The following is a 14317-nucleotide window of genomic DNA, read 5'->3' as shown; positions in this document are numbered from 1 at the left end:
CGCGCCTGCGCAGAGCGGGGCTGGGGTGCTCGTCGCGGCCCCGGGGCGGGCGCTGAGTTCAGGGGAGACGCGAGACGCGGGTGTTGGCCGCCGTGCGTGGGACAGACGGGGACAGAGAGCGCGTTTCCTGCAACGACCCCCCGCCCCCTTACCCGTCGCAGGTCGCCTTGTGAGGATGCTGAAATGTCCCCTAACGCAGTCTCTCTTTTTCGCAGGTCAAACGGGAAAAATATGTTCTCTTCTTCGGGAACTTCGGTTCCCGGTCGCAAGATAAAGACTGCTGTCAGGCGGAGGAAATAAAGGTCGCGGTGTGTCCCACACCACGTTGGCAACTGCTGGTGCCCTGCTTCTGAGATCCCGGCCGTACTGTGCGTGGGGCTGGCTGTGGTCAGACCTGCCTGACGACTTCCTGAGTTCGCCCCCCACCCCCCTTCTCAGAGCCCCGCCCTCCCCTCGCCCTCCCCTCGCCCACCCCGTTCAAGAAACAATAATCGCTAGATTGGCGGCTGATTGTGCAGCAGAAATGGGATCCAGCACATGACCCCTGATTGGGCGCAGGCCGCCGCGCCCGGGGACGGAGCCCGCTCGGCGGGTGGCTTTGTAGGGAGCCTCCGTGTGCGCCGCAGCGCGCGTGGGTGCGCGCCGGGGGCCGCGTCGACGTTGTAATTATATGGGAGGAATTCTGTATAGATTAGAGAATGTGGAAGTGAATGATTTCTATGCTGAGTTTGTGCTGGTGTATGTGTGAAGTGAGTGAGTCGGGTGTATTGTGCACTAAAATTTTCTGATAGAGGAAGCCTGATTAAAGAATGGTCCATGCTAAGGACTTATTAGATCTAGTGCGTTCTCCATTTAATAATTATATGCTATTTCTATATTTTCATTCTCCTATCACCTGTCTTGCCTTTTTCATTATTTTATTATGAAACTGGTGTAAATACAATTTTGTTTCTGTACTTTTTTGGCATAACATAAATCTGTGAACTTGAAATTTTAATTTTGTGTTAGAAAATTTGTTTGTTCTTTGTTTAGTCTTGTCTCAGATTTTATTATGTAAATCCCATTATTCAAAGTTGCCTAAATCCATTTAGAAATCTTTAAAAAAAAAATTGGGGATTCTTAAAGTGAATTTATTGGCTTTTCTGATCCAGTTTTGTTTGGACCAAAAACCAGTATTGTACAAAGTATTAAGCATATATTTTTATATTTACTGAAATGGACTGTGGTGACTTTGGATAATAAGGAAAAGTTTAATATTAAAGCCATGTTTATTACAGTATAATTAACATGTTAAACCATGGGATAAATGCCATCAATAAAAAATTATGAAATATTTTTTGTTTTAGTGTTAACTTAAAATGAAGGCACCAGTGTTAATGGAAGGGAACCTTTTTTTGTATAGGTTCACCATGGTCAGAGAAATTCCAAAGAATACATTTAAGTGATTTGGACAACTCCTACGTGAAGGGGAAGTGTCTAGAGGTAAAACATAGAGAAGGTACCCTGCTTTTTGTCTGGTGCTAGGAATCACGCCTACTTTGCATATAAAATGACATACCTTTTTAAAAGTTGAAAATAAACACACATAACCATTTGTTTGTATCCGTATCTTCATTGAGAGGTGACTAGACAGTATTTACTGATCGAATCTCAGAGACACATGCTGAAAGCCTACAAAAATTGCATGGTCCTTTTGTATGGAATTCTTACGGATTCTTTTACCAATTTTCCCCCCATTTGGATCTCATCCGTGGTCCATAAAAGATCTGTTGGGACAGCATTTGCTTGATTTTAGACTTAATTTGAGAACACGGTGATTTTATGCGGATTTTTATTTTGCTTAACTTCTGGTTGAAATCCAAATTCAGAACTTTAAAATGTTTACGATCTATTTTGTGTGTCCAGTTTTGCAAAGATATTTTTTGTTTTGAAAATATCTTAGGCCATTATCTGGTGCTGGTTTGGGGAGAGACATTTTATAATTCTCACTTTATTAATATTACACATTTGACACAGGCCTATTAGGGGGCAAATGATGGTGAATACCAGAAACCTGGTTTCAATGCGGAGATGTTAATGCCTAACTAAGTGGCAGGTTTGTTCATTATCTGCCATCCTCTGGGCCCATATGAATGGGAGTATTGGGCTTTCTGCTCTGGGAAAATTTTTCATAAGAAATGTGCTAGAAGTAGTTATTTAGTATTTAAAACAAGTTGACTGAAAAATCAAGGTGGCTTAAAAATCTTCTATACCAAAGCTGTAGTCTACAGAGCTGTCATCAGGGCTTGGGACTTGGATTTTCCGTCTCCATTGTCGTTATTCCCAGGCTGTGCATGTGGCTCCAGACGACATTCATGACGACATGCCGCTCCAGCAGCAACCCTGACCCTCCGACTCGGTCCAGCAGAGGGTTCTCCTTCCTGGACAGGCTCCGGCGGCAGACGTACTTCTCAGCCACTCTCTGTGACTCTTAACAGCGGTCTTGGGCAGGCCTCGGTCCTACGTGCTCTACACAAATAAAAATTGAGGGCAGTTCGTAGAAGAAGGGGAAATACCATGGAAAGAAGCCACTTCTCATGCCGGAAGACTTCGAATGCCTGAGGTCCAGGCCCGAGGATGGCACTTCAGGTACCAGGTTGTTTCAAGTAATTTATGATTTGGGGCATTAAGAAAAAGTGTACTTTAGACCACTGAAAAATGTCTTCAAGCTAGCTGCTTATTAAGAGTTGTTAACCAATTCTGTCCTGAAACTGCTTGTGTATTTGGGATTTTATTATTTGAAATTAAAGTGGTGGACTAATTTTAAGTTTGTAACCAGGCTATAAATTAGTCCACCACTTCAATTTCAAATAATAAAATCCTAATTTAAAAATTTTTATTATTCAAGTACTGATGACATACCAAGGTACAGTAGTTTCAGGCGTACAGCGGGGTTCGACAGTTCTGTACGTTACCTAGTGCTCACCACCCCATACGTGATTATAGAGTGACTCCTTCCTGCGCTGTCCTTTTCATCTCCATGACTTCATTTTGTTTCCTGGGTCTATTTAAAGTTTGAAACTCAATGAAAATGTTACAAAGGTTAGCCTGTGTGTTGAATGGAAGCTGACATTCGGTGTAGTAAAACTGGGAAAATGTGTATTGGGTCTAGCGACACATGCCAACTGAATTGACCCGCGCTGTGGGGCAACTCTTAAAAGCTTACCTCGAAGTCCACTGTAGTTCGTAGTTCCAGAAATGTAGGTTGTGCCTCAGCTCCGAACGGCACATTGTCTGTAGAGCTCAGACCTGGCCATTGTTTAGCTACATTGAGTTTATCTGTGTTCTTCTTGAGGAACCTGTTTTGTATCCTGTCCTCCTCCTCTAGATGTGTTAGGACAGGAAATGCTTGTAAGATCAGAATGAGGTTTAAACGGCCCAGCTCAGTCACTTACCAGCTATGAGACTTTGAACTTCTGGTTCCCCATGTGTACCATGGGTCCTTAGTATCTTGCATAGTAGTTGGGAGGGCTAACCACTTTAAGGACAGAATTAGTTGAACATTAAGCATAGCCATCTATGGGTAACTTCTGAGTGACTTGCCTAAAGAATATACCCCAACAGGTGGACTTTTTTTTGGGCGGGGTAGACCTCTTATTTCTGAAAGCACTCTAAGCTGACTGCCATTCTCCTAAAGGCCGGGAATGCTAGAAAATTGTATTTGGAAGCAAGGGTTCCCTTAAGCAGGAGATTCTAGAGCAAACTTCAACAGTCAAAAAACAAAAGCATTGGTGATCAAGTATTTATTGAGATAAAGAATACAAAGGTGGCATACAAATTCTTAAAAATAGAATGCTGAATTTTATTTATAGGCAGGCCGTCAGATACTGTTCATGGGTCAAGCCCTACTCTAACGAACTGCGAGGATATACACATAATACATAGTTTGGAATGAGGACCTTCACCCAGGCAAGCACACAGTGTAAAGATTTTGGCCTTTGGTACAGGGGACGGGGAATGGCAAGTAACTGAAATGGTACTTGTCAGATTTTAGGAATACTGGTATTACTTGGGCATATTCTTCAAAAGAAACAACAGCCTGTTTTAGTAGGGCTAAGTGTGGACTGAAAATATTTAATATCCCTGTCTCTCGCGCAAAAGCCCAATACTTGCAAGTAGTTTCTCAACTCCTTTCTCCTTTCCTTTTTCTGGAAATACTGATGCACGAGTAAAACCCCCACTCAAGTCACTTAAGGGAACAAGTCCTTTTAAAGCAGAGTTAGAACAACTTTTACTTGTCATTTAAAACAATAATCACTAAAGACGTAGTGTTATTTAAATAAAAGGGCCCTCAAATATAATGTATTTTTTTCCCAATCCTAAATAGTGGGGTAAAACTGGGCAGTAGGTGTTCAGGTGGAAACAAGTGACTTCTGCACCAGTGCGACACAAGCCGCAGCTGGGCAATACTTTAGAACGCGGTACTGTCCAAAAAGTTGTCGGCGTTCTTTTTATAGTCGTAGCTTCGGTCTAAAAATCAAGGCTTACCATCCTCCCGTTTACTTCCCTAAACCCAGCATGGACTTAGTGCACCAGACTTTTTTCAAGGTGCGCCAGCCGCCCGTAGTCCTGGGTACGGATTTTCTAGACGCCCAACTGCCTGTTCTGCGCTTTTATTTAGGCCATATTCACTGCAAGTGGTCTTACTTGGCTTGACTCCTAATTTTTGTTCCCTTATGACTTATTCTGTAAAAGTGATGAATAATGTTTGTACTATGAAAACAACTTTCTTTTTGCCTTTTTAGGCTAGAGCTTCAGCATGAGAATTATACTTGGACACAGAAAATTAGCATTTCTAGAAATGAAAAAAAATAGAAAAGTGTTTTTGAAAAGAGGCTCAGCCCCTCACAACCCTAGGAGAATAAACGTGACTCTCCTTTCTTCCCCACTGTTTTGTCATTTTCCCCCCAATGATTTGGAAATCAGAATCTCCTTTCCTATGTGCCGAATTCAAAATACAAACACACTTGCATTTTGTTAGAAAGGCAAAGTAGTAACAGAACTTGTCTTTATTTTATCAGGCTATATAACTTGGATCCCAAGATGGATCTAAATGAACCTACATCCAGCTAGGGTTTTAAATAACTCACATATAGCAAATGTGCAATACTGTAAGAATTAGACTGGGCTACTTACTTGCTTTTGTTTGGCAATAGAAATAAAAGTAGCCTAGATGGTGAACCCTTCCAATTATCTAAGAGGAAACTACATTAAAGATCTGTTCCAGAGCTACATGGCTGAAGGACACTTCAAGTTGAATTCTCCATCAGTGGCCAAGAGAGCAGTATCCACTGATGCTAACGTATACACTACTGAGTGGTAAGTTTACGTAACATTTCCTACTGTGTCTTTCTACTGTCAAGGGCCAAACACTTTAAACATCTTCCCGGGGGCTACAAGTGAATGACCTGTTGAGTACTTTGACACACTTAATAGGCTTTCTGTGATGTTGATTTAATAAAAAATTTTGAAAAACATGGTTTATGAAATTTTACAGTAAAATATTAATAAAGGTGCTGTTAAGGTTTTTATAGACATCAAATGTGAATATTTTCAGTTTTAAAGTCAAAGGAAAAACCCACTTTAAAAACTGATAGTGATAATAGACATGTCTTGCGTTTGCTATTTTAGACCAAAAATAAAGTGCAGACTGATCTTTTAAGCAATGTAATTATGAAGTATCCAAGACAGGCTAGTGTTTTTCGGGAAAACAATGTCAGGGTTGGAAAAAAATGCCTAAGAAATAAAACTTCTCAGCTATATCTCAACACTGTTAACTGGGCCATTCAACAAAAGCATGCACACACATTTAAAACACTAAGCTTTGCTTCAGTAGAAGAATAAATTAAAATGGTAATACTCAAAGTGTTACTTAACAATTCCCTCAAACATCATCCCTGGCAGGCCCCCAAAACTTAGAAAAATGTATGGAAATGGTAATGGTCTTTGTTGTAGAAAGAACAGTTCATAATGGGAAAACTGCTAATATTTCACAGGCTACTAGTATGTTATCATGAGATACCAAGATTAATATTTAACTCCTTGATGTTTCAAAAGTCATGGAACTATATAAAATATAATAAAAAGAAACTAGCTGGTGTAGAAATAGAAGGTACATTCAGGACACTGAACAGCACTAACACTTGCTTCATGCTGCACACATACTGGGAATATTGTTTTACAGTAAATATGCAACAATTTGATGAAGTCCTTTTCCCCCACATACTTATCGTTTGATTTAGGGCACTAAAAACACTTGCACGTGAACTTCAACTTAAATTTAAGGTGAAAATTTAGGTGACCCCCCTCCCCCTTTAAAAGCAATCACTAACTTACCTTTTCTTTAAAAATAATCAATGATAATAGAAGGTAGGACTGAATACTTGTCATCATCATGCAAAACTTGCCCCAAACACGTCGAACAGTAACAATACTTGTAAAGTGACATCATTCCCACAATACACTGCAGTACAGATCTGAAAACTTCAGGTGACGGAACTGCTAGGCCTGCCTCGTCTGCCCCTTTGTCTTGCAGCTAATCACTTCCTCCTAGGACGGGAGACAAGTGCTTTACCAAATTTGTGTCTCCACTCCGTCTCCCCAAAAGCAAAAACAATTACCCCAAGAAGTGTTAACTAAAGATGAGTTAATGTGTTTACAAAACACAACTGGACTTTTTCCATCATTTTGGGATAAACCAAAATAAATTTTTGAAAGTTTCACCTGGAGATTCCACAGCTGAAAATGCTTTTTCAGCAAATTCTAAAGCCTTAGATCTTAAGAAAGTATGTATTGTCCATTGTTGATTATAAAACCACTTGCCGCCTTTTCGATCTGAAAATTTTTAACACTTGAATTTAACAGGTTTTTCTTCTGGAAAAGTTCTTTGGCATTTCAAGTAAAATCAATACTTTCAGAATAGTCACCTGCATCACACTGGAGCGACTGCTTTAATTTCTAAATCATCAATTAGTGTAACTCAGGGATACCGATGGCCTTGACACATAATTTAGTCTTGTTACTCCAGAGAGTATGGAACTCAGGGCTTTGGAGGCATCATCTGACCCCATTTCTTTTTACCACAATGGTTCCTGCCACAATGTCATAGGCTGTTCGATTATGCTGAAAAAACAGCAGTGTGATGAAAGCAGGAAAAAAAGAAGCAATAGAAAAATTCTTGATCAAAGCTCGTATAGTAGACCTAAAAAATTAAGGCAAAAAATACCAGATAAATTATATACCAACCACTTAGAGGTTAATACTATCCTACACCAAGTTTAAAATATATATATTTAAAACATACATTCAAAGTTTTGAGCATTTTTACCTTGGATATCTGAGTTACTTTTTTTTTTTTTAAGATTTTATTTATTTATTTGACAGAGAAAGATCACAAGTAGGCAGTGAGGCAGGCAGAGAGAGAGGAGGAAGCAGGCTCCCTGCTGAGCAGAGAGCCCGATGGGGGACTCGATCCCAGGACCTGGACATCATGACCTGAGCTGAAGGCAGAGGCTTTAACCCACTGAGCCACCCAGGCGCCCTGAGTTACTTTCAAATAGCATTATATTCTGATCAAACCGCCTGGGTTCTAAAGACATCAACATAAGAGTAAGACTTCAGAACTTCCACATGAAAAGCACTGATGAGTATTTCTTAGAATGTGAACTAAAGGTTTAGAGTGTTTTCTTGGCTATTTTGCTAGAAGAATAACTGTTCCCTTTACTTACCTTTTGAATAATCACTCGTGTGTAGTTCATTCTACACTAATATGCTTCCTGCATCCCCTCTAATACCTTCTGTGAGGCTCTGACAGCTTAAATTACTGTGTATTCTTTCTTTGGGGGATGCTGTGATTAAAGAAAGCTTTACAGGGGCGCCTGGGTGGCTCAGTGGTTAAAGCCTCTGCCTTCGGCTCAGGTCATGATCCCGGGGTCCTGGGATCAAGCCCCACATCGGGCTCTCTGCTCAACGGGGAGCCTGCCTCCTCCTCTCTCTCTGCCTGCCTCTCTGCCTACCTGTGATCTGTCAAATAAACAAAAAAATCTTAAAAAAAAAAAAAGAAAGCTTTACAGAGCTACCAAGTGTGGCTCAGAATGGAGAATTCTCCATCAATGTTAGATTTCTGCCTCTCTGTGCGCAGGAAGGCTACAGAGAAAGTGCGTGGCTGAGTGAGGCTCTGAATGCAGACTGGCTGGTTTCAGATCCATTTTCAACCACTCACTCGCGCTCCACATCTGTAAAAAGGGGATAACGGTACGGATGGTACCTGGCTTATTAATACGTATTGTTTTAAACAGGGCCTGTTACATAAGAGGTGCTCAATAAACAGCCATTACTGACTCTCATTAAAAGTAGCAACCAGGATGATGATAATCACAAAACTGTAAGGAAACTTGAGGATATCCGCAAAATCAAGGCTTTCAGAGTCTCTCATATTTCCTTTATATAACACCCCAGCTCTGAATCATTCTGGCAGCAATTCCAGCCTGTATCTTGTTTTTTGCTCAACTGACTGCCACCTACTTCAGTCTCTACGACTCCCATTATCACAGTGCGTACCTCTCCCCACAGAGCCAGACGCCGCCAGCCAGCCCTGCGTCCTGCCAGTGGGACAAGCGCGCTGGTATGGTTTGAGAGCCGGAGCCGGGTGTGTGCAGGTGGATTGTGCAAACCCTCGCTGCCCGTTCATGATGGGACAATGACACGGATTACTACCACACGGAAACTGGCGGCGTGAGGCAGATTAGTAACTGGCCCAACAGCCACTGATTTAGAGAATAACCGAACTAGGTATGGAGCACTGATACAGACACCGCCACCACCCAAACCCTCTGGCAACTTTTATTCCATAAAATGATTATCTTGAAATTGTACACCGGAAGAGGGGTCTACAATTCCGCAACAGTTGAAAACCTCCAACTTTTCAGTTTTAAACTTAACACAGGTTAATACCATTACATGCCTTGAGAAAAAAATAGCAGCATCCTAAAAATACTATATCAAATGGTATAACTTAGGACTAACATTGAATTCTACACTTAATTATTTTCATATGTATGTAGGAAATTAAGCCAAGAAAAGAACTTACGTTGTAATGCTAACATTTGAGGAAGGAATCACTAAAACCCGACTCGGTGCAATAAGCACTGATGTGTCACATGTCACCACACGAAGGCCGAGCAGGAACTTCCCTGGGGTAGCTCCACCTGCTCCCCAAATGCAAATTATCTAAGGAAAGAAGGAGAGTTTAAAGATTATTTATTTATTTGACAGAGCAAGAAGTCACAAGTAGGCAGAGAGAGAGAGGAGGAAGCAGGCTCCCGGCTGAGCAGAGAGCCCGATGCGGGCTCCATCCCAGGACCCTGGGATCATGACCAGAGCCTACGGCAGAGGCTTAACCCGCTGAGACCCCCAGGTACCCCGAGAGAAGCAGAGTTTAAAAAAATAATTTACTAGCTCAACTCTACCAATTTTAAAGATAAGTTTTTGCCACGTTATTCATGTTTTAAAATTTTAAGTTGAAAGAATCTCATAGAATATTGGGAGGTCAACGCTGTAAGGCTTCTCTGCAGGTCTTTTATACCCGCAGTACCACAAGAGGTGTGCTGTGAGATTTCTCTGTGACCCATTTTCTTTTTTCTTTTTTTTTTTTTAAGCAATTTGTTTCTATGGAAAAATACATTTCAAGTTCCACAACCAACTTACAAGTATATTTTTGGACCACAAGACACAGATATGTTACAAAGAAATTGTAAAATGTCTCCACTCAGAAAGTTCTGCTTTTTAACTTGAAGAATACTACATTAAAGAACATGTGGAAAAAACTTAAAAAGATGTTTAACAGAAACATGAATAATTATAAATTTCCATTACTTTTTATGTTGGGCTGATCATTTAAAATTAGATTGTTAAAAAATAAATAAAATAACTTGTTAAATGTGAATATTTGCTGAGTCAGTAGCTTACCTCATAGAAACAAACTAACAATCTGTATATAAGAGCCACGATCATCATTTTCTGCAGGTCTTCCATTGATGTGTCTTCATCTATTTCTTCTATTATATAATGCATAGCAAACTTAGAGATATCCCTACACAAAACAATAGTTTGGGGTTATAAAGAATTAGTTACCAGAGCAATATGCATTGGTATTTTTTCCATCAATGTCACAAACTTTAACTGAAATTCTAAATGAATCTTTAGGTTCCCACACATTTTAGTTTCACAAAACATTCATTAGCTTGTTCAACAAACAAGCAGCACTATTGTGAGCAGGCATTGTACTAGCCTCGGAGACTCAACCTGATCTCTGCTTTCACGAGACTCTCACCTACCAGACAAAGCACAACAACAACAAAGTACTAATGAGGTGGGATGGGGGTGATGGCGGAGAACCACAGGGTCGTAGGGAGACACGTACCAGGTACATTTCACTTAGGGAGTGAAGGCTTCCCAGAAAGGACATTCGAGCTGAGATTTTGCATAGGAAGAGAAGTTAGCGAGACGAAGAAGGGGGCGGGGGGGGGGCGGTTCGGGAGGGAGAGACTAGAGAGGGGGGCGGGGGGGGGCGGTTCGGGAGGGAGAGACTAGAGAGCGCGCGCCTTGGAACAGAGCAAGGCTGTGATGGAGGCTGCAAGCAGGACGACATGGCTCAAACACTACGCATAGCAGGTCACAGCAATTAAGAAGTAAGAGCATCTTTAAATGATAGGAAGACAAGTCTCTATCCTGATGGCAGTAAGAAATCACTGAAGAGTTTTACGGTGGGAGAGGGGCAGAATCAGAATTTATGATCTTTTGGTTTTATTATCAGAGACTGGACTGAGATAGAGCAGGAGATGGCAGACCGAGATGCCAATCAGGAGATTTTTGCTATGATCCAGATAAGAGATGACAACCACTGGACTAGGGAGAAGCAGTGACAGTGAAACAGTACAGGGACAATGGTCTGAGCTGGAGGCTACTGAATGGGAGCCTGAAAAGAAAGGAGCTGGTACCTGGTTGGCTGTGTGGGGGGGTGGGAGAAAAAGAGCGGAATCAAAGTAACGCTCAGGTTCCTGGCAAGGGCCCTGAAATTTCACCAAAGGGTTTGTATCTTGAGATACTTACTACCTTTGTATTTATAAGTTCTGGGCTTAACTTGAAGTAAACCCAGACTTCAGTCTACAAAAAGGAACTATTAACCTCTACATCTCATGCTGGTGGTACAATTAAAGACTTCATATGAAATGAGCTAAGCACTTAGCATATACAGAAAGGGCTTAGCAAGTGGTCACTGGTATGTAATTAATGTGAAAGGAGGATCATTAAAATAAACGGCTCACTTTGCAGTCTCTTGGGACTTGCCTCGATGTATAAGCTATCCCATTTGGAAAAGCCGTGTAACTGATTATCGACACTTCATCTACCCAAAGCTCTTTATGTTTTTGTTTTTACTCTGAATGGGATAGTAAGAGGGAAATTAATGCCTAGTCTAATAAAATGGTTGAATAAAAAAAATCAAATGTTTACCTACTTTTGATAGGTGAGATTCCCACAGATCTTTCAGAACTCATTAAGTGTTTTTCTCTTTTTTGTACTTATTTCTTAAAACCAAGAAAACAAATATGACCAAGCTCCTTGGAGGAGCTCCCAGTAGGAGAAATCATGACACTGTCACTGTCCATACAGTCACGTGCAGCCATGACCAGAACTTCAGAAAACAAGACTTCTACGCAGTAGACATTAAAACCTTTCTGCAAATAGCCTTAACTTACTTTATTCCACTGAGGTGCATAATGCTTAAGACAATGGTTGCTTTTATAAAGAAGAGAATAAAGAAATCCACCATCTCTGCCATAAATCTGTGGGCCAAGGATGGAATAACATACTCTCTGCCTGTAAATTAAAAAAAAAAAAAGGAGGAAAACTAATTATTTCACACAGGCCTTGGAACCCAAGCTAGGTAATAAATGGAGAACACAATGTCAAGGTATAACCAGCTAATAAAAAAAAAAAAACAAAGAAAAACAAGTTAAAACCTTGCAACAGTGAATGGTATTGACTCCATCAGAACCACATGCTACTTATTCCACTATTTACTGAACGGCTTACAGTTTGCTTTCACCACCTTACGGTTTAAAAAATGATTTCATAGATATTAAATTATTTAAGGCACTCAATACATTTCACTAAGGACTCAAAAATGTACCCTGGTGATCACCAAGCCTGTGACACAAAATTAAACATTTTTTAGTAAGAACCCAGGTTAAGTATAGACAATTACAAAGTAAATACCTGTGTTCCTCATTCTACCCCCTCTTCATTTAGTCTGTCTTGCTTTTCTGTGTAATAAATCCAATGATTATCAATATGACATCTTAAGTTCTGAATGGGATCAAATTCAGGAAAACTAGATCTTGTCTCATATATATGGCTGAACAAAGTAAATAAAGTCTAACTAATAAACTAAAAAGTGTAACTAATATTCTAATTCCCATACAGAAGTAAACAGACAATATTACAAAGCACATCAGTTAGGGCTCGAAGGTTCATAACTCCGTCTGCATTCATGTAAACCTCCTTTCATATCCGTCAGTTTCATTAATTCCCCTATCAATGATACAGATACTACTATACATCATCATATACCGCATCACACATAATAAATCCACGTCTGGATTATTCCCAGCACTACCCGCAGCCCCGACCCCGACGCTGCCCTCAAAGTGGGTTTGCCACCCGAGAATGAAGCTCTGATCTCGGTCTCCACAGCACAGAGACCAAGAGGCTAGTCTGAGCAAAGATTTCCTTACACGTGGAGACGACTAGTCCCAGGAATAAGGGAATCAGGTCAGAGAGCCAGGTCTAAAGGAAAAAGAAACCGTACAGCCTCGCCGCACATTTCAGGAACTTACAGCCTGGGCGAACGACAGCCGAGGAGCGCGGAGAAACAGCAACCCGAGCAGCAGCAGCGGTTACGGAAGTAGAAAGCGTGCCCGCTCCACCCTCCCGGAGAGCTCCTCTAAGACCCTTTCGCTCCGCCCCGCCCCGCCTCTCCGTCGCGCTTCTCACCTGCCTGCCGCCCGGTCTCGCTCGGGGCTCGCGAAGGGGCGCCGGACCCCACTCTGGTCACTGGGGTTGTCCGGACGGGTCCCTGCCCGTGCGGAGCCCGGGCTCCGAGGCCCGCGACCGGAGCAGCGGGGGTGATGCCGGTAGCCGCTCTCGGGTCAGGCCCGGCGGCTGCGGCGCTCAGGAAGTAGAAGGGGTTGTAATAGCCCAGCTGGAGGGGCGGCGGCGCCGCGGCCGGGGGGGCGACGGCGCCACCGCCCGAGGGGTAGCTCGGCGGGGGCGGCTGGGGGCTGCAGTAGGCGGGGAAGGCTGCCAGGCCGCTGTGCCAGGTGAGGTAGCCGCAGTAGGACTGCCACAGCCACTCGTGCACCTGCCGGGAATACTCGCGGGCGCTCAGCCGCGCCGGCCTCTCTCGCGGCGCGGCGGCCTCGGGCGCCTCGCGGCCTGCCGGCTCCTGCAGCACCTCACGAGGGCCGGGGGCCGCCTCCCCGCACTTCCCGGGCTCGCGCAAAGGCTCCGACTCCTCAGTGGTGGCCGCGGCGGGCGCGAGGCCCGGGGCGGGAGGCCTGCCCGGGGCCTGGGGTTCGGCTTGCGGCCCGTCCCGGGGCCGTGGGGCAGCGGCGGCAGGAGAGCCTCTCAGGGAAGGGACGGGCTCGGGGTCTCCTCCGCCGTCGTCCTGCCCAGGAGGGCGGCCTCGGGCTTCCTCCGGCCCCTCTGCCATCGTCGCCTCAGCAGCACCCTCCGCGGTCCTGTCACTGCGCCGTCTCCCTCCCCCACTAGCCCCTCCCCAACGGCCGGGTCGCCACCGCAGCAGCCGCGGGCGTCAACAATCCGCCACCGGAAGCGGAAACCCCGCCTCTCCCCGGCGTCGCAGGCCGCTGGGCGGAGCGGGGGAGGGAGGGCGTGGAGGAGGGGCTGAATGCGGCGGCGAGGGCGTCCCGCGTCGTGCGTCTCAGCTGACAGGAGCTATTGGCTCATCGGTTGTTCCCACGAGGTTGCCCTCTCCCTCGCCACCTCTCACGGTCTTAATGAAGTCTAAGGCCCGTGGCTTCCCACGTCATCCCCTAGGAGGTGGACTCAGGTTGTCCCAGGAGAGGAGGAGGATTTCCGGGAAAGGTCCGGGGTCCCAGGTTTCTGTGACCGAGCACGACTGTTCCGGTCTCCAGGCACAGGCTTGTTGCTACTTCCGCCTGCATTCTTTCCAGTTAATCAGCCTTGGCCGCCTGTA

The 14317-nt window shown here is 43.8% G+C and overlaps 2 protein-coding genes across 4 annotated transcripts in view; one reads left to right on the top strand and one right to left on the bottom strand.

Annotated features, from left to right (window-relative positions):
* NUP153 (nucleoporin 153) overlaps positions 1-4217 on the top strand; it is a 71535-nt gene extending 67318 nt beyond the window's left edge. For all 3 annotated transcript variants that reach the window (XM_046004307.1, XM_046004306.1, XM_046004308.1), the window contains one exon: positions 216-4217. In XM_046004307.1, coding sequence (XP_045860263.1) covers positions 216-300 — 85 coding nt within the window. In that variant the 3' untranslated portion in view covers positions 301-4217. The remainder of the gene's footprint in view (positions 1-215) is intronic.
* FAM8A1 (family with sequence similarity 8 member A1) lies at positions 3768-14070 on the bottom strand. The gene is made up of 5 exons (XM_046004309.1): positions 13093-14070; positions 11796-11916; positions 10006-10129; positions 9128-9267; positions 3768-7240 (listed from the first exon to the last, which is right to left on the bottom strand). Exons 1-5 carry the CDS (start codon positions 13808-13810, stop codon positions 7096-7098), a joined length of 1248 nt encoding a protein of 415 aa, XP_045860265.1. The 5' UTR covers positions 13811-14070; the 3' UTR covers positions 3768-7095.
* Positions 14071-14317: the final 247 nt, after the last annotated feature.

Source organism: Meles meles, chromosome 5 (genome assembly GCF_922984935.1).
Source record: "Meles meles chromosome 5, mMelMel3.1 paternal haplotype, whole genome shotgun sequence".
Taxonomy (NCBI): domain Eukaryota; kingdom Metazoa; phylum Chordata; class Mammalia; order Carnivora; family Mustelidae; genus Meles; species Meles meles.
This window is presented reverse-complemented; position numbering and strand designations above follow the sequence as displayed.